The sequence below is a fragment of the Bos mutus genome, chromosome X (genome assembly GCF_027580195.1).
Source record: "Bos mutus isolate GX-2022 chromosome X, NWIPB_WYAK_1.1, whole genome shotgun sequence".
Lineage (NCBI taxonomy): Eukaryota > Metazoa > Chordata > Mammalia > Artiodactyla > Bovidae > Bos > Bos mutus.
Genome location: NC_091646.1, coordinates 94,415,102 through 94,438,181, shown reverse-complemented (window position 1 = coordinate 94,438,181; position 23,080 = coordinate 94,415,102). Strand labels below are relative to the sequence as shown.

Below are 23,080 nucleotides of genomic sequence, written 5' to 3'. Positions count from 1 at the left end.
TTAAATGCCTCCCTTCCTGGGCTGCCAATGGTGGCGCTCCTTCAATGATGAGATGCCCTTCCCAGGTACCAAGGCTATACTGACTCCTGTGTACATGCTGATTTGTTATTGTTGTTTCAAAATCTTGAAGGAATGGATCCCTAACTTCTTGTCAGGACAAAAAGCAAAAATGGTATTTTTTGTTCTGACAAGATACAAAACTGTGCTGTGGAGAAGGAGATGACAACCCACTCCAGTATTCTTGCCTGGAGAATCCCATGGACAGCGGAGCCTGGCGGGCTACAGTCCATGGGGTCGCAAAGGAGTTGGGCATGACTGAGCAACTAAACAACAACCAGCCACACACACAGCAGAGTGAGCTGCTAAAAACAAACCTCAGCATCTAACTTTCCTCCTGCAAATTCTTCAGTGGCTTCCAGCTGCTTTTGGAAGAAAGTCCTAAATCTAAAGACCTTTCATAAATCAGCCTCTACCTTGCATCACCCCCCTCTTCGTTCCCTGTGTCCCAGTCACACTGGCTGGCTTTCTGTTTATTAAATATCTTCCTGCTTCAGAGCCGGCACACAGGCTGTTCTCTCTGCTTGCAACACTTTTCCATTTCCCACTGTGCTAATCTTAAGTGTTTCTTCTCCACAGAGAACGTTTCTGGTTTCTCCATGTAGGTCAAGACTTTCTGTTAAATCTTCTCTTAGCACCAGGCCCATTTCAGAGCACTTACTGTGACAGTAATATAAAAATTACAGATGTTAATTGGCTGGCGGGCTGCTAGACTATAAGCTCATGAGGGCAGATGTTGTGCCCATCTTGTTCAGTACTGTATTCCCAGTGTTGGGCACACAGTTGCTACTCAATACATTTTGATTGAATGAAAAAAAAAAAAAACATGCTGAAAACTCCAGCGTAACTTCTCCAGCGTAAGTTCCTCAGAGTGATCTGAATTGTCTCCTGGGCTATAGTCCTTGTTGTTGTTCAGTTGCCCAGTCATGTCCAACTCTTTGCAACCCCATGGACTGCAGCACATCAGGCCTCCCCGTCCCTCATCATCTCCCAAAGTTTGCCCAACTTCATGTACATTGCATCAGTGATGCCATCCAACCATTTCATCCTCTGTCATCCCCTTCTCCTTCTGCCCTCTATCTTTCCCAGCATCAGGGACTTTTCCAATGAGTGGGCTGGTTGCGCCAGGTGACCAAAATACTGGCGCTTCAGCTTCCTTTGTTTGGCTTCCTTAATCCTTAGTTTGGCTCAAACAAAATTCCTTTCTATTCCTATCATAGATTGGTTTACTGATCATTTCTGTTGACAACCATATACATTTGTCCCTCAGCAGCTGTGGAGGATTGATTCCAGGCTCCCCTATGGATACCAAATTCTGCAGGTGCTCAAGTCCCTTATGTGAAATGGCATGCATGCTCAGTTGCTTCAGTTGTGACCAATTCTTTGCAACTTCAAGGATTGCAGCCCTCCAGGGTCCTCTGTCCATGGGATTCTCCAAGCAAGAATACTGGAGTGGGTTGCCATGACCTTCTCCAGGAGATCTTCCTGACCTAGGGATCAAACCCATGTTGCCTACATTGCAGGTTCTTTACCATGTGAGCCACCAGGGAGGCCCAGTGCAATGTAAATTATACATAAATAGTTGCAAACACAACATGAATTCTATGTGAACAGTTGAGGACATGTAGCAAATTCAGGTTTTGCTTTCTTGAACTTTCTGAAATTTTTACTTTTTCCCAGTATTTTTGATCCTTAGTGGATTGAATCCATGGTTGTGGAACCTGAGGATAACTGAAGACACAGAGCACTGACTCTAACGCTCTCCTTGAGACTCAAATTACTTCTATGAAAATCACAATGGTGTTGTTTGGCTTATCTCTAAAGATTTCCTATCCTTTATTCTGGGGCTTCCCTGCTGGTAAAGAATCCGCCTGCTAAGCAGGAGACCTGGGTTCGATCCTGGGTTGGGAAGAGCCTCTGGAGAAGGGAAAGGCTACCCACTTCAGTATTCTGGCCTAGAGAATTCCATGGACTGTATAGTCCAGGGGGTCACAAAGAGTCGGACACAACTAAGTGACTTTCACTATGACTATCCTTCATTCTAAATCAGTGGTTTTCTATCTTGGGTGATGTTGCACCCCCAAGGAACATCTGGCGATGTATTTAAAAAAATTTTTTTTAAGTATTTATTTGTCTGTGCTGAGTATCAGTTGCAGCACACAGGCACTTCCTTGTGTCATGTGAGATCTTCTGTTGCTTAGCTGCTCCGTGGCATGTGGGGGTCTTTGTTCCCCAGCTAGGGATTGAAATTTGCATTGCAAGGTGGTTTCTCAACCCTGGACCACCTGGGTAGTCCCTGGATACATTTTTGATTCTCACAATTTGGAGGAGTAGGTACAACTTGTGGGGAGAAGCCAAGGATGCTGCTTGAACATCTTACAATGCACAGGTCAGCCTCCACAACAAAGACATATCTGGTCCCAAATGTTGATAGTTACTCCTACAAATCTGGCCCAAAGAATTGAGAACAGATACTCAAACAAAAACTTGTACATCAAGGTTCACAGGAGCACTATTTCCAATTAGCCAAAGGGTGGAAACAACCCAAATGTCCACCAACTGATGAATGACTCATCAAATTGTAATACATTCATACAGTGGGATATTATTCAGCCATAAAAAAAAGAATAAGGCACTAATACAATATGGATAAATCTAAAAAAACATTATGCCAAGTGAAAAAAGCCAGACACCAAAGGGCACATATTATATTATTCCACTTATATGAAATATCCATGATAGATAAATCCATAGAGCTAGAAATCAGCCAATAAGTTGCCAGGGCCTGGCAGAGTGCAAAATAGAGACTGACTGTTTAATGGGTAGAGAAGGTCTCCCTTGGAGGTGATGGAAATGTTTTGGTACTAAAGTTACACAATATTGTGCATGTACTAAATACCACTAAATTGTACAGTTTAAAATGGTCAATTCTGGGCTTCCCTGGTGGCTCAGTGGTAAAGAATCCACATGCCAATGTGGGAGACATGGGTTCAATCCCTGATTAAGGAAGATCCCACATGCCACAGAGCAACTAAGCCTGTGTGCCACAATAGTTACTGAGCCAGTGTTCTAGAGCCCAGGAGTTGCAACTACTGAAGCCCGTGCATCCTAGAGCCCATACTCCACAAGAGAAGCTCCACAGTGAGAAGCCTGCTCACAACTAGAGAGTAGCTCCTGTTCAATACAACTAGAGAAAAGCCCACACAGCAGCAAAGCCTTAGGACAGCCAAAACTAAATAACTAAAATAACTAAAAACTAAAATTATTTTTTTTAAATGAGTCAATTCTATGTTATATGAATTGTTTTGCCTATATTATGTATTTTGCCTCAAATTTTTAAAATGTCAACAGTGCTAGGGTTAAAAAGCCATTATAAATTTATGTACCAAAGTTATTCTCTTCTTCAATATGTAAAAGGCAGAGAGGATTGTATCAAAGACAAAAAGCATCAAGCACTATAATGAGGTTTTTTTTTTTTTAAACGCAGCCTGAACCTCACATAGTAAGCTCATTTTTTGTTTTCTAATGGGAAAATCTTGCCAGGAAAAAAATAATGGCTGTTGCCAGCTCCAAGTAGATTTGTTTTACTGTTACAAAATTATGAAGCTAGATAAGGATTTATAATAAATTGGTGACATCATCTGAACTGCACAGGCATGAATATGCTACCATAACAGCAAGACTCTCAGATTTAATATAGGTCAGAAAATGAAACAATTGTCTTTGAATGTGTGCCTTCACTTGAACTATAAACCTGGGAGCTGTCAAATAAAATTAGGCAGTACATTATTAAACAGTCACTTTACAAGCCTTGTCAGTTTGAATGCGCATTCCCTGTTTGAAAATATGGAGCTGTATGGCTTGACTTAAAGCTTAGGATTGACCTCAACTGAGCACTAATTCAGCAGAGACTCAAAGAACTTAGAAATTTACTCTAGTAGCTATGAACCATCTTTCCTTCCATTAAGTCTTGGTAAGTGGAGGGGATATGTTTGGGTTCTTTGAAGTAAAGGAGCCAAGGGAATGATGCTGCTATGGTTTAATCAGTTCAGTTTGGTTCAGTCACTCAGTCATGTCTGACCCTTTGCGACCCCCATGGACTGCAGCACGCCAGGCTTCCCTGTAAATCACCAACTCCTGGAGCTTGCTCAAACTCATGTCCATTGAGTCAGTGATGTCAATCAACCATCTCATCCTCTGTCATCCCCTTCTATTCCTGCCTTCAATCTTGCCCAGCATCAGGGTCTTTTCAAATGAGTCAGTTCTTTTTTCATCAGGTGGCCAAAGTATTGGAGCTTCAGCATCAGTCCTTCCAATGAATATTCAGGGCTGACTTCCTTTAGGATGGACTGGTTTGATCTCCTTGCAGTCCAAGGGACTCTCAAGAGTCTTCTCCAACATCACAGTTCAAAAGCATCAATTCTTCTGTGAGGGTCAGTCTCTCCCATCAGGAAGCTTCCATAAGCCTCTTATCCTTATTCATCAGAGGGCAGACAGAATGAAAACCACAATCACAGAAAACTAATCAAACTGATCACATGGACCACAGCCTTCTCTAACTCAGTGAAACTATGAGCTGTGCCATGTAGGGCCACCCAAGACGGATGGGTCATGCTGGAGAGTTCTGACAAAATGTGGTCCACTAGAGAAGGGAATGGCAAACCACTTCCATATTCTTGCCTTGAGAACTCCATGATTTAACAATAATAAACAAAAGACTGTAACTGGTAGCACCATCACTGTTTCTCTACAGCACAACCACATGTTCATGGATCCTAGGACATCAAAGGCATGTTACTATTAAGTATGGAAAATGAAGATGGAAACTGACTTTGTGGATTAAGAATTTATAGGTCTAGGGTTACCTTCTAAGCTAGGTAAAACCTATCTCCAAAGACTAAATACCAAAAGAGGAGAAATGGAAAACGTGCTGAGGCATCTTTATATTTTTATGTTAGTTCAGTTCAGTCGCTCAGTCATGTCCGACTCTTTGCAACCCCATGGACTGCAGCATGCCAGGCCTCCCTGTCCATCACCAACTCCTGAAGCTTACTCAAACTCATATCCATCGAGTTGGTGATACCATCTAACCATCTCATTCTCTGTCATCCCCTTCTCCTCCCACCTTCAATCTTTCCCAGCATCAGGATCTTTTCCAATGAGTCAGTTCTTCACATCAGGTGGCCAAGGTACTGGTGATTCAGCTTCAGCATCAGTCCTTCCAATGAATATTCAGGACTGATTTCCTTTAGGATGGACTGGTTGGATTTCCTTGCAGTACAAGGGACTCTCAAGAGTCTTCTCCAACACCACACTTCAAAAACCATCAATTGTTTAGCACTCAGCTTTCTTTATAGTCCAATTCTCACATCCATACAAGACTACTGGAAAAACCATAGCTTTGACTAGGTGGACCTTGGTTGGCAAAAGTAATATCTCTGCTTTTTAGTATGCTGTCTAGGTTGGTCATAGCTTTTCTTCCAAGGAGGAAGTGTCTTTTCATTTCATAGCTGCAGTCACCATCTGCAGTGATTTTGGAGCCCCCCAAAATAAAGTCTGTCACTGTTTCCATTGTTTCCCCATCTATTTGCCATGAAGTGTTAGGACTGGATGCCATGATCTTAGTTTTCTGAGTGTTGAGTTTTGAGCCAACTTTTTCACTCTCCTCTTTCACTTTCATTAAGAGGCTCGTTAGTTCTTTGCTTTCTGCCAAAAGGGTGGTGGCATCTGCATATCTGGTTACTGGTATTTCTCCCAACAATTTTGATTCCAGCTTGAGTTGGAATCAATAATTTTATGTTAATTATTCTCCAAAAATATAACCTGTATGTCTGTTATTATTCAGCAATTCCAGATATTGTTTTCTGTACAACAAAGCAAAATAAAGCTGTTTGAAGATTCATGGGTAAATATTATTCTTATTCTGTAAAAGAGGAGTAGGAACATCTTGTAGTTTGCTATTATTGAGAAGCCAAGATGAATTTCTTTCACAAGCTTTGTTATTATGGTAAAGACATGAAATTAGCCATCATAACTGCCTATTAGAGTAATAAATACCATAAATTGCTGCTATAGTACTTAAAATACACAGTAAGAGAAGTGTGTTCTGACATAGAAAAAAATCTGATGGAAAATAGGTATGACTAAAAATCAAATTCTACTCAAACTCTGTAACAAAAACAACCCTCAAATTTTTTAGCAACAAAACTCCCAAGAAATTGCTTTGTGGAGTACTGAGACCTTTGTCATTTTATCATGAATGTACCAGTTATTCAGTGGCTAGGGGGTGGGGGAAGAGGATGAAAGGGTAGATAAAGTTTTAACGTCTATCTGAAGATGACTACAGATACTCCTGGTACATAATATCTGGTAAGCCTAAATGTGCACCTTTGTAAAATTCTCATATTTTCTTTGTGAAAATGTTAATTCTCTACTAGAATCTTACACATAATTTAATTTATACATGCTGTTCTTTTTTTGTAACAGCATCTTTCCTTGTTAACTACATACTGTTCTGGTGTTTCACAGTGTATTGTATTCTCTGTGTTATGAAAAATCACAGAGATAAAACCTATCAATCAAGAAGGGTGACTTTCACCATGGAAGTGGTGTCCTAGGCCCCTTACTTTGGGGACCTCCCACTGTGTGTTGTGTACAGCAAGCTTCTGAGTTGAATTTCTTGTTACTTTAACTTGGTGACTGCCAATCAGTGCTGCTGCCTTTGAGTTACCGTAGCCAGGGACCATTGCTGCTCAGAGGATTTTGATATGTGAGGCACTCCACTATGTGACACAGATGTTTTAGCTGTTACCATAAATGAGGATGAACACTGAGCCATTTCTCTTTTCCTCTCCTCCCATCCCAACACCATATTGTGAGAACATAGTTTTAAGAAAATATTTTCTTTCACACCATAAGGTAGTTCCTAGGTTTTTAATTGACTTTATACACAGCTGATGACTAGGGTGCTCAGAATACAGTTTATTGGAAGAAAATGAAAACTGCCTATGACATAAGGAGACCTAGGTTTGCCTTCTGACTCTTCATGCATAAACTGTAGACTTTAGATAAGACTTTCTCTCATGACTATGTTTTATACTACATAAAATGAAGATAATAATCCATATTTATACTACAGGGTTCTCTCACAACTCAAGTAAGATAATGGAGAAATATCTATGAGTTATGAACTCTACAGATACTTGTTAATACCAAAATAATTATATATTCATAAGAATCATAAAAACTAAACCCTACTTAAAAACTAAATCTCTATATGGTAAATGGAATTTCAACGCCACATAAAATGGACACTGCTGATGGTCTACTGAGAAATGATTCACACAAGTCTGTTCTCATCCCCTCCACCATTTGTAAGACTATGAATTTTTCCATATCATACAAGCAAAAGAAGGATTCCTCTAGCACATCTATAAATAATTTCTTCATCCAACATCAAAGAATACTAAAAGAAGTTGACCTCAATTTAATTTTTCATCTATACTATATGGTTTCCCAGCTGTGTTCTTTGTTTTTGTGGCTCCTTAATTAATGAGGCCAATGACATGTCTTTTTGATATTTTCCTCTGCTGTCCCTTTGTATGACACATTGAGCTATGTTTGTGAGAACCTTCGCCAAAGCCAGTAAAAACTTCATTGTACACGGCCAGAAAAAAAAAAAAAAAGAGCACACAGTAGCATCTTTTTTTTTCCCCTCACTAACAGAGTCAGCAATTAACAAGTATAATCAGACAAACTAAAGCTTAGAGTGTCAAGGATAGATTCTTTGCGATTCAGGATGTTAAGGATGTTTTCAAAGTGCTCACACAAATAGTCAAAATGCTGTTATTACAAGCTGCCATGTGTTTGTAAAAGTAGCGTTTTTGGAAGTGCTTCTCTTATCTCATCTCCGGGTTGGAAACCTCTCCATCTTTGCAGATTACACTAACAAGCAGTATCCTTTAGCAAGAACTCTATTAACTGCCTGACTATTTAAACAGACACTTGCTGAGGCATCTTTTAAAGCAAGCACTTACTGATAATGATTTGATGACTATTCTAAAAAGGAAGAAGGGAAACAAGGAGGAGTATGTTGCCCTGTCTCAGTGCCGCTCTCTTAACTACAGGGCCATGATGAAAACCAAGAATCATAGCATTCTCCAAATCCACTTGAAGCTTGAAAGAAAGTGAAAATGAAACCATGATTCCAGTTACTCTAGAAGGTTCTGTTGATAGTTGATGCTGGAGTTAGGACCTGGCATAGATTAGTTCTAGAACTTTGACCATTTAAAAAAAATGTATTCAGGTTTTAAAATTTTCAAAACTATCAGAGATAGGTATCTTTTGTGAAGGTGGGGACAGAATCAGAATCCCTGAGGGAGTGCTGGAGAAAACACACAAAAGCTGACTCATCAAGGTTCAGGAAGATATTTTCCATCTATAATCCTTGGGGCTGCCTACCAGGGCCCAGACTGGTGTGGGGTGAGAAAGATGCCTAGAACACAAACATAAGGAAGCACTCTTTCTCTAACACACCCTAGTCCCAGTCTTCCTGCCTACAGAGGCATCTGATCAAATAACTTCATTTTAACTACTGAATGATAGAACCAATGGAGATCTACGTCTTCAACAAGGACAGCAATGAGCAGAGACCTCTGCATTCTTCCATTATACATTAGGATTTTCAACATGCTTTCATATATATTCTCACATTATGCCACCCACAACCATCTGAGGCTAACAGTGTGCTATGTTATTAATCCCACCACAGAGATGAACAGTCAAAGGCTTTGGTGTAGTCAATAAAGCCGAAGTAGATGTTTTTCTGGAAGTCTCTTGCTTTTTCGATGATGTAGCAGATGCTGGCAATTTGGTCTCTGGTTCTTCTGCCTTTTCTAAATCCAGCTTGCACATCTGGAAGTTCATGGTTCACATACTGTTGAAGCCTGGCTTGGAGCATTTTGAGCATTACTTTGTTAGTGTGTGAGATGAGTGCAATGGTGCGGTCGTTTAAACATTGCTTGGCATTGCCCTTCATTGGGATTGGAATGAAAACTGACTTTTTCCAGTCCTGTGGCCTATGCTACATTTTCCAAATTTGCTGGCATATTGAGTACAGCATTTTCACAGCATCATCTTTTAGGATTTGAAATAGCTCAACTGCAATTCCATCACCTCCACTAGCTTTGTTTGTAGTGATGTTTCCTAAGGCCCACTTGACTTTGCATTCCAGGATGTCTGGCTCTAGGTGACTGATCACACTATTGTGGTTATCTGAGTCATTAAGATGTTTTTTGTATAGTTCTTCTGTGTATTCCTGCCACCTCTTCTTAATATCTTCAGCTTCTGTTAGGTCCATACCATTTCTGTTCTTTATTGTGCCCATCTTTGCATGAAATGTTCCCTTGGTATCTCTAATTTTCTTGAAGAGATCCCTAGTTTTCCCATTCTATTGTTTTCTTCTATTTCTTTGCATTGATCACTGATGAATGCGTTTTTATCTCTCCTTTCTATTCTTTGGAACTCTGCATTCAGATGGGTATATCTTTCTTTTTCTCCTTTGCTTTTAGCTTCTCTTCTTTTCTCAGCTATTTGTAAGGCCTCCTCAGACAACCATTCTCTTTCTTGGGGATGGTCTTGATTACTGTCTCCTGTACAATGTCACAAACCTCTGTCCGTAGTTCTTCAGGCACTCTATCACATCTAATCTCTTGAATCTATCTGTCACTTCTACTGTTTAAGCATAAGGGATTTGACTTAAGTCATACCTGAATGATCTAGTGGTTTTCCCTACTTTCTTCAATTTAAGTCTGAATTTTGCAATAAGGAGTTCATGATCTGAGACACGGTCAGCTCCTGGTCTTGTTTTTGCTGACTGTACCAGACCACCTTACCTGCCTCCTGAGAAATCTGTATACAGGTCAAGAAGCAACAGTTAGAACTGGACATGGAACAACACTGGTTCCAAATCGGGAAAGGAGTACATCAAGGCTGTATACTGTCACTCTGCTTATTTAACTTATATGCAGAGTACATCATGCAAAATGCTGGGCTGGATGAAACACAAGCTGGAATCAAGACCGCCGGGTGAAATATCAATAACCTCAGATATGCAGATGACACCACCCTTATGGCAGAAAGCGAAGAAGAACTAAAGAGCCTCTTGATGAAAGTGAAAGAAGAGAGTGAAAAAGCTGGCTTAAAACTCAACATTCAGAAAACTAAGATCATGGCATCCGGTCCCATCACTTCATGGCAAATAGATAAGGAAACAATGGAAACAGTGAGAGACTTTACTTTGGGGGGCTCCAAAATCACTGCAGATGGTGATTACAGCCATGAAATGAGAATATGCTTCCTCTTTGGAAGAAAAGCTATGACCAACCCAGACAGCATACTAAAAAGCAGAGATATTACTTTGCCAACCAAAGTCCACATAGTCAAAGTTATGGTTTTTCCAGTAGTCATGTATGGATGTGAGATTTGGACTATAAAGAAAGCTGAGTGCCAAAGAATTGATGCTTTTGAACTGTGGTGTTGGAGAAGACTCTTGAGAGTCCCTTGGACTGTGTGGAGATCCAACCAGTCTATCCTAAAGGAAACCAGTTCTGAATATTCATCGGAAGGACTGATGCTGAAGCTGAAACGCCAATACTTTGGCCACCTGATGTGAAGAACTGACTCATTGGAAAAGATCCTGATGCTGGGAAAGATTGAAGGTGGGAGGAGAAGGGGACAACAGAGGATGAGGTGGTTGGATGGCATCATCAAGTCGATGGGCATGAGTTTGAGTAAGCTCCAGGAGTTGGTGATGGACAGGGAAGCCTGGTGTGCTTCAGCACTCTGTGCTGGGGTCACAGAGTTGGACACGACTGAACAACTGAACTGAACTGAACAGAGATGAACAGACAAGTTTAGAGCAATGACAGGATTTGATCAAAACAGTAGAGGTAGAACTTGAATTCAGGACTCTGACTCTCTCTGCCAAGTACTCTTCTCATTATAATACCCAACACCAACTCTTCCTTTGAGGTCCTTTATAACATCAGATTTCATGACCTATGTTGATTAGAATTTATCATCAGGTCACTGCAGTGGCTGGTTAACAAAGAAATAACCTTAAATTTGTCTGTTGTCAACTGCCCATATAACAGCCTTATGAGAAATGAAAAATGGACAAAAAGAATTGATTTAATGGGTCTTATTTCCAGTCTTTAACACTTTACAGGCAACCAAAGCCATTTAAGTCAACCTCACAGGTGATTTTTTCCCCTATTATCATTAGTTGCATAGTACAATCATATTGTTGTTTATGTTATTATCAATAAGGCCTTAGAAATCATTAGCAGCATGTGAGTAATTTTGCTAAGAGTTGTAAAGAAGCAAAGATTAGAGCAGGTTTATATAATATCAAGTTTGAGCCTTCTCTCCCTGTACTAAGAGATGTTCAGAAAAGAGCAGGGGTGGGGGAGTGGTGTGGGGGAGGAAAACTCTTTCCAGTGAGCAACCTGTCTCTGCACAGCACTGCTTCAGACAAAACCTTTCTAACACTAACCAGAAACACAATTTAGTTGTCCACAAAAGAAAAAAAAACTTTGAGTTGAAAATCTAATTTCCTGTATATAGTGGATTACTGTAGAGAGAATCTAAATTATTTAAAAGTGAAGAGAGACTTACTTCTCCCCATGTTTTCCTGTGGTCTCTGGTAGATCCTTGGATGATGAGTCCCTCTGCAAAAGACAGCACACACACAGTCAGATTCAAGTTCCATTAAAACTGATGTTGTCAACATGAGCATTTCATTTCAGTGCTTTCCAATCTTTCCCCCTTATATAAATAAAGCTGATATCTAACCTCAGAAGATGGAAACACAGTATTCTGGAACACATGGGCTCCATATCAGTTGGCTATGACCTTGTTTATCTGGCATTAGTTTCTGCCCTTGCCAAATAAAAGTCATCAAAGTGGTCACATGCTTCTTTCATAGGAAAGCAGGGATATCAACAAAAAAAAAGGTGGACAAAAATGCCAAAAGGCTCAATTTTAATAACAAGGCTAGTGTGTTATTAGCCTGTCTATCCCCGGTTTCTCTTCAGTGTCACTCTGTGACAAATCCAATACCCTTTACAGTGTAACATTTTCCTGAATGGTGTCAAACAGCAGTACCTCTAATCAAATTATCCCTCCGGCAAAGCAGCCCACAGAGTTACTACCAGTAAACAGCATGAATCAATAATAACTATGAGCTACTGACAACAGAAACTTTGGAGGAGAAAAATACATACTGCAAATGCAGGCATGCATGGAGGAGCAGCAATTCTGTTTCTTTAGGAAAATACACACACAGAGAAGCTAATTTATACCACAATGGCTTCATTTTCTTACAGGGTTTAATCACAAAACTACCACACATTTACTGTTCACTTGTCAAATTCCCAATATGGAGCTAAGCACCAGAGAGGCACAATTCTAAGACATAATTTATCACTATGTTAAGGAATATGTAACCTGCTTAAGTCAAACATATAGAGGAGAGTAATGTCAAAACCAGGGAGCTGGAACAGTAACCCTGGGCAACAGGAGAACCCAGCCTATGGGACTGCTAGAGAGGCAGAGCCGAGCCTACACTCCCAACCTACTCCTACACCCTACCAACAAACACAGGAGCCTAGCCTTACAACCATGATAAGCTGAGGAGCCCAGCCTTACAACCATGATAAGCTGAGGAGCCCAGCCTATGGCCCGGCTCACTTGCTGGGAACAGCCTGTGGTCTTGCCCATGCAGGAAGCCCAGCTAGTAATCTTGTCCAATGAAGAAGGGTAGCTTGCGGTCCCACCCAACAAGGAAGCTCAGCAGCATGCAGCCTTGTTCAACTTCATGGCAGTGTCTGTGGCCCCACCTAATCCTGAAGCACAACCTGAAGCCATGTAAAAACACTCTGTCCTGCCTGGGGCCCTGCTTAAACATAAAATCCAGCCAGCAGTACCATTGGGTTGTGGAGTGCAGTCTGAGATCCCACACAACAAGGCGTGACTGCTGAACCAACCCATAGTCCTGCTCAATCATGGAATTGAACTGGTGGCACCACCCTACCAACAAACACAGTCTGGGACCTTACCCAACTGGAGGTGATATCAGAACTCAGATAGTGGTCCCATCTCACTGCTGAGCAAAACTGGTAGCCCCACCCAAACAGGGAGATGGTCACCTAGTAGTTCTGCTTGAACTTGGAGCCCAGCCAATAGGCCTACCCAACAGTGGAGCCCAGTCAGTGGCATTTCCCCCAACCTCAGAGCATAGGCAACGGCCTCACCCAATGAGACTCCAAGTGCAAGCCCTGCTGACTGTGGAAGCTATCAGCTGACCCGCAGCTGAAAGCTATCATGAGTGGTGAAGGTCTTTCTCTACAGAAGTGAACCTGTAAAGTCTGGAGGAGGAGATTGCTTAAACAAATGAACAGACACCAATGCAAGGAATCATGAAACAGTTAAACATGACATCACCAAAAGAAACTAAAAGTTACAACAACTGACGCTAATGAAACAGAGGTCTATAAGCTATCTGAAAAAGAATTCAGAAAAATTCTCTTAAAGAACTTTCAGTGAACTACAAGAACACATTGACAACTAAAGAAAATCAGGACAATAGCACATGAACAAAACAAAAGGTTAAAGAAGTAAACAGAAACCATAAAAAAAAAAACAAAACAGGATCTTTTGGGGGTTGATAGAAGTGTCCACTGTTTTTTTTTTTTTTTAACTTTTTATTTTGTATTGGGGTATAGCCAATTAACAAACAATGTTGTGATAGTTTCAATGAACAGCAAAGGAACACAGCCATACATACACATGTATCCATTCTTCCACAAACTCCCTTCCCATCCAGGCTGCCACATAACATTGAGGAGAGTTCCATATCCTATACAGTAGGTCCTGGTTGGTTATCCATTTTAAGACTAGTAATGTGTACATGTCCATCCCAAACTCCTTAACTATCCCTCCATCCTTTCCTTCCCCCCAACCATAAGTTTGTTCTCTAAGTCTGTGAGTCTCTTTCTGAAAAACAGAAATCTTAGAGCTGAGGAATACAATAACTGAAGAATTCAACAGAATAAAATGGTAATATCTAGCAATAATTACTTTAAATGTAAATGGGTTAAATTCTCCAATCAAAAACAGCATGGCTGAGTGGATAAAAAATAAGATTTCAATGATATGCTGTCTACAAGAGATTTACTTTACTTTTAAGGACACATATAAAATGAAGTGAAGGGATGGAAATAGATATTCCAAGCAAGTAGAAACCAAAAGAAAGCAGGGATAACTATACTTAGATCAGACAAGGTAGACTTTAAGCTAAATATGGTCATGAGAGACAAAGAAGGCCATTATATAAAGAAAAAGGAGTCAATTTCATCAAGAAGATATAACAACTGTAAATGCTTATGAGCCCAATGTTAGATGCACTTAAATATATAAAGCAAGTACTACTACAAATAAAATGAGAAACAAACAGCAATACAGTAACATGTGCTGACTTTAATATCCCACTCTCAACAATGGATGCATCATCCAAATAGAGAATCAATCAGGAAACAGTGGATTTTAACTACACTACAGACTAAATAGATCAGACAGAGAGCATTCCATCCAACAGTAGCAGAATACACATTTTTCTCAAGAATAAACTTTTTCTAGGATTGATCATATGGTAGGCCAAAAAATAAGTTTCAACAAATTCAAGAAGGCAGAAATTATATCAAGCATCTTTTACAAATACAATGTTATGAAGTTAGTAATCAATAACTAGAGGAAAGCAAGAAAAAAATTAAGTACATGGAAATTAAACAACATCTTCCTGACCAACCAATGGACCAAAGAAGAGAAATCAAAAGGTAAATAAAACAAATCTTGAGACATACAAAAACTGAAATACAATACAAGAAAACCCATCAGATGCAACCAAAGTAGTTCTAAAAAGTTTATAGTGGTAAATTTATAAAAGAAAAAAGAAGATCTCAAAAGAACAACCGAACTTTAGCCATAAAGAAATTAGTAAAAGAAGAACAAACTAAGCCCAGAATTAGTAGAGGAATTAAATACTAAATATTAGAGCAGAAAGAAATAAAGAATAGGAAAGCAACAGAAAAGATTAACAAAACTAAAAGTTGGTTCATTGAACAGATGAACAAAACTGACAAATTTTTAGCTAGACCAATGAAAAAAATGAAGATCCAAATAAATAGAAATGATCATGAGACCACTATGAACAATTACCCACCAACAAATTAAACAACCTAGAAGTACTAGCATAAAAAAAAAGACAAATAGACTGAAAAAACAGAATCCTGAGTCCAGAAATAAATCCAAGCATATAAAGTCAACTAATATATGACAAGGGAGCCAAAAACACTCAATGGGGAAAAAACAGTGTCTTTAACAAATGATTCTGGGAAAACTAGATATTCACATTAAAAAAATTGAAAATGCACCTCCTCCCTTACACCATGGACAAAAATCAACTTTAAATGAACTAAAGACTTAAATGTAAGACTTGAACTCATAAAAATTCCTAGAAGAAAACAAAGGGGAAAAAACAGGTAAAAAAATCACAAATTAATGAGACTACATCAATCTTAGAAGCTTCTGTATAGAAAAGAAATGATCAACAAAATGAAAAGGCAACCAAAGGAATGGGAGAGTTTATCTGCAAACCACATATCCAACAAATGGTTAATATTCAAAATATACAATGAACTTATACAACTCAACAGCAGAAAACAATCAAATTTTAAAATGGGCAATGGATCTAAATAAACATCTTTCAAAAGAAAATACACAAATGGCCAACAGGTACATGAAAAGGTGTTCAACATCACTAATCCTGAGAGAAATGCAAATCAAACCACAATGAGGGGTGGGGGAGTTGGTTCAAGAGGGAGGGGACATATGTATACTTATGGCTGATTCACGTTGTTGTATGGCAGAAGATAACACAATATTGTAAAGCAATTATCCTCCAGTTAAAAATACATTACAAAAATACAATGGAACATCACACCTCACACCTGTTACTATGCCTACTTACAGAAAGATGAGAGAGAACAAATGCTACTGAGAATATGGAGAAAAGGGAACCCTTGGACACTGCTAATGCAAATTTAACCTCGTACAGCCACTGGAGAAAGGAGTATGAAAGTTCCTCAAGAAAATAAAAAACAGAAATAACATGTGATCCAGCAATTCCTCTTTGGGGTATATAGGTGAAGGAAAAGAAATCACTATCTTGAAGAGATTCCTGCACCACCATGTTCACTGCAGCATCATTTATAATATTTGAGACATGGAAATACCTGAATGTCTATCAACAGGTGAAGAGATAAAGAAATGCACGTGCAAGCACACACACAGGAATATTATTAGTCATAAGAAAGGGAATTCTAACATCTGTGACAACACGGACGAATCTTTGAGAGCATTAGGCTAAGTGAAATAAGGCAGACCCCAAAAAACAAATACTGTATAATCTCACTTCTGTGTAGACTCTGAAAAAAAAAAAAACTTACAAAAATAGAGAGTAGAATGGTGGTGGCAAGGGGTGGGGCAGGGGTGGTGGTAAGAATGGGTGAAGATGGTCAAAAGGTACAAACTTCCAATTTTAAGATGAGTAATTTCTGGGGATGTAATATACAGTATGATGATTACAGTTATCAATACTTACTGTATACTTGAAAAATGCTAAACAAGTAGACCTTAAAAGTTCTCAATACATCACACAAAAAATTCTAACTATGTGAGGTGATGGATCAGCTAACTAACCTTTATTGTGGCTTTCATTTCACAATATATTTATGAATCAAATCATCACATTGTACAACTTTAACTTATACAATGTTATATATCAATTACATCTCAAATAAAGCTGGGAAAGAAAGAAATTAAGTCTATATGAAATAGGGACACTCAGGGAATAAATACACGACTGAAACCTGATAACGAGTTGTACAACACTGGAAAATTATTTCTATCTCATGTTCCTTGCAAAAGGAAGGAGCAGAATTAGATGAATGTTTCCCAAGTTGATGTCCACAGAATGTTAAAAGGTGCATTATTCAAAAACAAGGCTCTGATCAAATAAATGGAAGAAATGCTATCTTAAGGTTAAATGGGTTTATTATAAAACTTTTCAGAGCCTTAAAAATGCTAATAAGCAATGTGACAAAAGTATACTCTCTCCATGTATTTGGCTATACAATCCTTTTCATAAGCAATCAGTATTTCTTAGGAGTTCTATTCTTGTGAGCTCAGTTTGGGAACCCACAGAAGATAACTGCTAAAACCTCTTTTAGCTCTGAGATTTCATTACTATCTAACAAGGCGTTAATTGTACAGAACAAAAGTAACAGTGAATCCAGAAAGAAGTCAAGGGGGTTGATTCGCACAGTATTTTGGAGTCAAAAGGAACTTGAGAAATCATCTAATGATTTTTCCTCACTCCACCTTTTACTTAAAGCAGCAGATCACACTCGCAAAATCTTATGCAGAACACTAATATATAAAATGGGTTAGGGCCAAAGTCTTCAGGGTGAATTGACATAGAGGGCTGTAGTCCCACTTACTGGGATTTCTCCTTGAGGGAGCCTAGAAACGTCATCGGAAAGCAGAGGTTAGTGAGCCCTGACCCTTCTGATTAGCTATTCTGAGAAGGCTTTGGGGAAGAGCTGAACTCGCCTACATATTCACAGGAAGGTCCTTCACCCTTCCCGGTATCAACTCAATTTTAAATCCTCCTTAAAAGACTCCTTTAAGTCGGACACATAAAATAAGCATTATGTAGAGAGAATCACAAAACTTTTCTCACTCTAGAAAAAACCGCATGACAGTAAATACACTAAAATGCAACCCCTGTAGAGACGAGAAGCTATTCAAGTGTTAAGCCGGGGAGCCACGTGGCTACACTTGGATTTCAAGAAGTTCTGAGTGGCGGCAGTATGGAAAAGAGGAGATTTGACTGGCAAGACTTCTTGTACTTTATTTCCTGTTTGTTCTTTAATATTTAATAGTCTTTTTGCAAAGAATCAAGTCTTTCTCAGTTGTGTTCGGGGAACCACAAAAGGCTTTCAGCCCTAAGCCAGGACTTTCAAGAGGATTGGCCTCTCCAGAGGTCAACATGGTGAAGAGAACAGGTTTCAGAGGCAACTCTCTTCCAGGGGAAGATGAAACCAAGGAGGTAACCGTCAGTTGACTCACCTAGTGTTCCAGCAATAAACTTCCAAAGACCCGAATTTTGTTTTAAAGAAGACAATTTCCTGACAGAGGTATGGAGTTTACCGCCTACTGACAATAAACCCTGGATTCCCCCAGTCCCAGGTTACTACTCTGCTTCTCCTGTTGCCAGGGTTAAGCTAATTTCTTTTTTTTTCTTTTTTTAAAATTAATTTATTTTAATTGGAGGCTAATTACTTTACAATATTGTATTGGTTTTGCCATACATCAATGCTAATATCTTAAAGTAATGACAACATACGTAAAAACAACAATAAAGCAGCTTTTAGCCAGACATTAACAAATCTAAATAAAAATCACTGTTCCATGGGTTTACCCAGCCTGGTACTAAACATTCTCGATAAGCAGGTTCCACCTTCATCAGCAGTCACCCTACATTCCAGCCAAACCGGCCTCTACTCATCCCAAAAGTATGCTTTAAACTGTTCCAATTCTATGCCTCTGCTCTTCTCTACATTATCCATACCTACTAAAATCCCATTCATCCCTCACTATTGGTAGTGAAGCCATTCCTCATTCCACGAACAGGAAGTCATCTCTTTTCCTTTGAACTAAGACAATGTGGAACTTAGGTGCTATCTTGTACAGATGTGCATACCTTACAGTGTCCATCAGACCGCACTTTTCAGAGGGTAAGTAATTTGTCTTCTACGTCTGCGTCTAGGTTGTGCAGGACACCAGATCATTCCCAATGAGAGCTCTAGTGGCCAGACTTAGGGGAGGCTCTCATACCAAGTATGTTTAGGACACTCTTTTTGCCTAAGTTTTCCTTACTATATAGATCAATGAATCATACTTCAGTCACTTACATACCACCTTAGTTGATTTATTGATTTTTGCTAAATGCATTTATTGTCTTCACTTCAGATTTCCTTCAATGAAGTCATTTTTTTAAACTTCACTTTAGCCTTATCCTGTAAAACACTATGTGAAATCACGAATTCAATGTTTTTTCTAATGCATATAAAAATACATAACTGTTAAAGTTCAAAAACTTTTTCAAGGTTTGCTCTAGTCATTTTGTTTACTTTGTGGAACATTGTTCATTCCTATCTTCAGTCAATTAAAAAAATAATGGGGGTCTTTTACTTACCAGGTGCTGTTCTACTCTTTAAAAGGGCAGTTGTTCTCAACTGAAGGTAATTTTCTCCCCAAGAGACGTTTGACATTATCTACAGATATTTGAGAGGCTGGCGTGGTGGTAAAGAATTCACCTGCCAATGCAGGAGACACAGGTTTGATCCCTGGGTTGGGAAGATCCCCTGGAGGAGGAAATGGCGACCCACAGCAGTATTCTTGCCTGAAAAATCCCATGGACAGAGGAGCCTCATGGGCTACAGTCCTTGGGGCTGCAAAGAGTCGGACACAACTGAGCGCACACACATGAAAGATATTTTTGCTTGTTAAAACTGGGGAGGGATGCTACTAACATCTCAGAGGTAGAGGAAGCCAAGGATACTGCTAAACATTCCACAGTTTTTAGAACAGTCCCCCACAACACAGAATTATCTGATCCAAAATGTCAACAATATCCAAGTTAAGAAACCCTGCTTCAGAGAAACATGGCAAATGAAAGAAACATTATCTGCTTTTCTGGAGCTTACAGTCCAGTAACAACGTTACAGATGCTACTACTTTCTTCCTGTACGTTCAAGTAAGATTCATTAAGTCTACAGTTTTCGGGATTTCTTCTCTGTGGTATTAATTTCTTATATCAGGCAGGCATTCTGGCACTGAGCAAATTTCCAGAACTGTGGCCTCTTAAATAATGGCAGGTTTCACACATTCCTGACAAGGGTTCCACCACCAGGTCAGAGTGTGAGCTTTGCCACCATGTGTTCCAGGTTTGAGACTGCCCTGCCAATTACTAGCTATGTGGCCTTGGGCAAGGGATTTAACCTCTCCAAGCCTCCGTTTTTTCAACCATAATGCAATTATTATTGGTAGCCCTAATTTCACAGACTTTGAGGGAAGATTAAATGAGAACAGTTCAATGTAACAACAAATAAACAGTGAACAGGACCTGTGAGGAGGGTAACAAAGATTTTCATTCCCCCAAATGTCTTGGTTCAGTGTAGTTCTGGTGGCCGATCTGGTTCAATACATTCAGTTCAGTTGCTCAGTTGTGTCCAACTCTTTGCGACCCCATGGACTGCAGCACGCCAGGCCTCCCTGTCCATCACCAACTCCAGGAGTTTACTCAGACTCATGTCCATTGAGTCAGTGATGCCATCCAGCCATCTCATCCTCTGTTGTCCTCTTCTCTTGCCCCCAATCCCTTCCAGCATCAGGGTCTTTTCAAATGAGTTAGTTCTTCACATTAGGTGGCCAAAGTATTGGAGTTTCAGCTTCAACATCAGTCCTTCCAATGAATATTCAGGACTGATTTCCTTTAGGATGGACTGGCTGGATCTCCTCGCAGTCCAAGAGACTCTCAAGTGTCTTCTCCAACACCACACTTCAAAAGCATCAATTCTTCGGTGCTCAGCTTTCTTTATAGTCAAACTCTCACATCCACACATGACTACTGATAAAACCATAGCCTTGACTAGACAGATCTTTGTTGGCAAAGTAAGTATTAAGTGTAAATATTACTACTTAGGACAGAGAGTAGAATACTATATATTTAATGAGCCGAATTTTTAAAAATGTTGATTTTAAAGTTTTAGCAACAGTTGCATGTCCTATTTAAGTTTGGAATGTGTGCCCTCAGTTCTTTATGAGCTTCCTTTGCCATTTTTGCTGTCCTTAAATGTGCTTGTGCCTCTTTTCCCAAGCTTCCAGTGACAATCAGAGCCTGGAAACTCCCAATCCCGGTAGCGATTCTTCTTTCAGCAATCCTCTGAGACTCGATTATTAGTTCTGAAACACTGAAGGGTACATTTGAATTTGTAGAGAAGCACTTCGATGACGGTTTTATTTTTGAGCCACATGGCTCTCTCATGGCTGATTAGGTAGGTCCATCATTTCCCTGTCCTCTACTGTGGAGGACTCAGATACTTGCATTAATTTCTGGACATCCTGCTAAAGGCTGTGCCAGTCCTAGTCTCCTGCTCTTCCCCAAGCCCCAAAGTCCTTTCGATTTTGAAGAGTAAGTGGGCCTAAGGGCCCTGTGGCATACTCTAGAGTTGAGAGGAAATCCATTGTCTCTTCATGATGTCTCTTAAAGCCCCAACTCTCTTGAGCTGCTGAAGGGCCTTCTTTAAGAGGTGAGTTTACTCTACCGGGTTCCTCAGAGCTTCCCCTCTGCATCTTCTCCACTTCCACATCCTCCAAATAATAAAAACTCTACTGGTATATGTTATATATCTACAACAGTAAAGCCATTCCATATATATCATCTCATGAGTGCTCACAACAATAACTTTTGATAAGTGATAAAACTAACTTTCAAAGAAATTGACTTATGCATGTTCACATCATCAGTAAGGAGGAGAGTCCCAGGATTGCTGTTTTTAGTTCATCAACACATTTACATCAATTTGGTACACTTTCATACGTGCACAGCTCAAAGACTTCACAAACACACCTGCTCTAACTGGCATCCAGATTAAGATTTGGAACACACTCCACAGGATTTTAACTGAGGGGTTCCAACACCAAGTCCAGTGCTCTTTAAATCATACCTGTAAATCATACACATAGGCATTCAACATATTTTTAGTTACTGCTTCTAAATGTCAGAATTTTGCTAAGCACTGCAGAGCTGATGGTAAATAAGACAGATTTGATCCCTGCCCTAATATAGCTTAGAGTCTATAGGGGGTCATAATAATTTATTTTTAAAAAGACCATACATAAAGGAGCTTAAGGTATAGAGGAACTTTAAAAAGTTCAGCATGGCTTTGGTGTGGTAAGAAAGAGAGAAGAGGTTAGAGAAAGAAATAGTCAAATCATAGAAGGCTTCACTGCCTGAAAAAGAGTTTGGATTCTAAATGTTGTGGAACAGTGCTAAACAATGCCCCTTCTTCATAAAACAGCCTCTTCCCGAAGAGCTGGCTGAAGTCTTCAACTGCTCCAAACTTTAGGTACTTACTCCACACCATTCACTTCACTAGGCCCATTAACCTCAATGTATAAATAAAATAACTGACATAAAGTTAAGATATATATTTTAATATGTACATATTAAGTACTAATAATTATACAATTCTAAATCATGATATAAAATAATGTTAAAATGTATATGTGTATATTATAAATATTTATAAATGCTGTTCCTCCCAGTGATATACACAAAGCAGCAGCACAACCTTCTTTTCAATTCCACAAACACTATGACGATGCAAATACATATTGTGTTTCTACCCTGTGCCTAGTTGCTGGAAAGACAGCAGTAAATAAAAACGATAAAAATCCCTGCCCTCAGGAAAGTTATAACCTAGATGGGTGGAAGCCTGTGCTTGCTTACTGAAACAAGCAAAATGTATAGTATGCTAAATTGTGACAAATAGCGGTGCACAGCAAGGATAAAAAAATAAGGCCTGAAAGGAGGATAGGGACTATTTAAATCTGTGTAAACAGGCAAGCATTTTTTGAATACCTGTTTTTTAGTAGTTTATCAATGTAGTTTATCAATAACTGTTGGTTGCATACCAGGGGTCAGCAAACTTTTTCTGTAAAGGGCCAAACTTTTTCTGTAAACTGTTTCTGTAAATGTTGAGCTTTGCAGGCCATATGGTCTCTCCTTAAACTATTCGACTTTGCTATTGTAGCACGAAAGCAGCCACAGAAATGA

The 23,080-nt window shown here is 39.4% G+C and overlaps 2 protein-coding genes across 3 annotated transcripts in view; both read right to left on the bottom strand.

Moving 5' to 3' along the window:
- The window catches only part of PRRG1 (proline rich and Gla domain 1), a 142,468-nt gene that overhangs the window by 79,304 nt on the left and 40,084 nt on the right, over positions 1-23,080 (bottom strand). For both annotated transcript variants that reach the window (XM_005889421.2, XM_070365548.1), the window contains exon 2: positions 11,734-11,786. In XM_005889421.2, the coding sequence (XP_005889483.1) occupies positions 11,734-11,743 (10 nt within the window). In that variant the 5' untranslated portion in view covers positions 11,744-11,786. The remainder of the gene's footprint in view (positions 1-11,733; positions 11,787-23,080) is intronic.
- The window catches only part of LOC102269701 (transcription factor E2F6), a 68,952-nt gene that overhangs the window by 5,808 nt on the left and 40,064 nt on the right, over positions 1-23,080 (bottom strand). Inside the window, exon 2 of the mRNA XM_070365546.1 lies at positions 11,734-11,786. The gene's annotated coding sequence lies outside the window, so the exon portion shown is untranslated. The remainder of the gene's footprint in view (positions 1-11,733; positions 11,787-23,080) is intronic.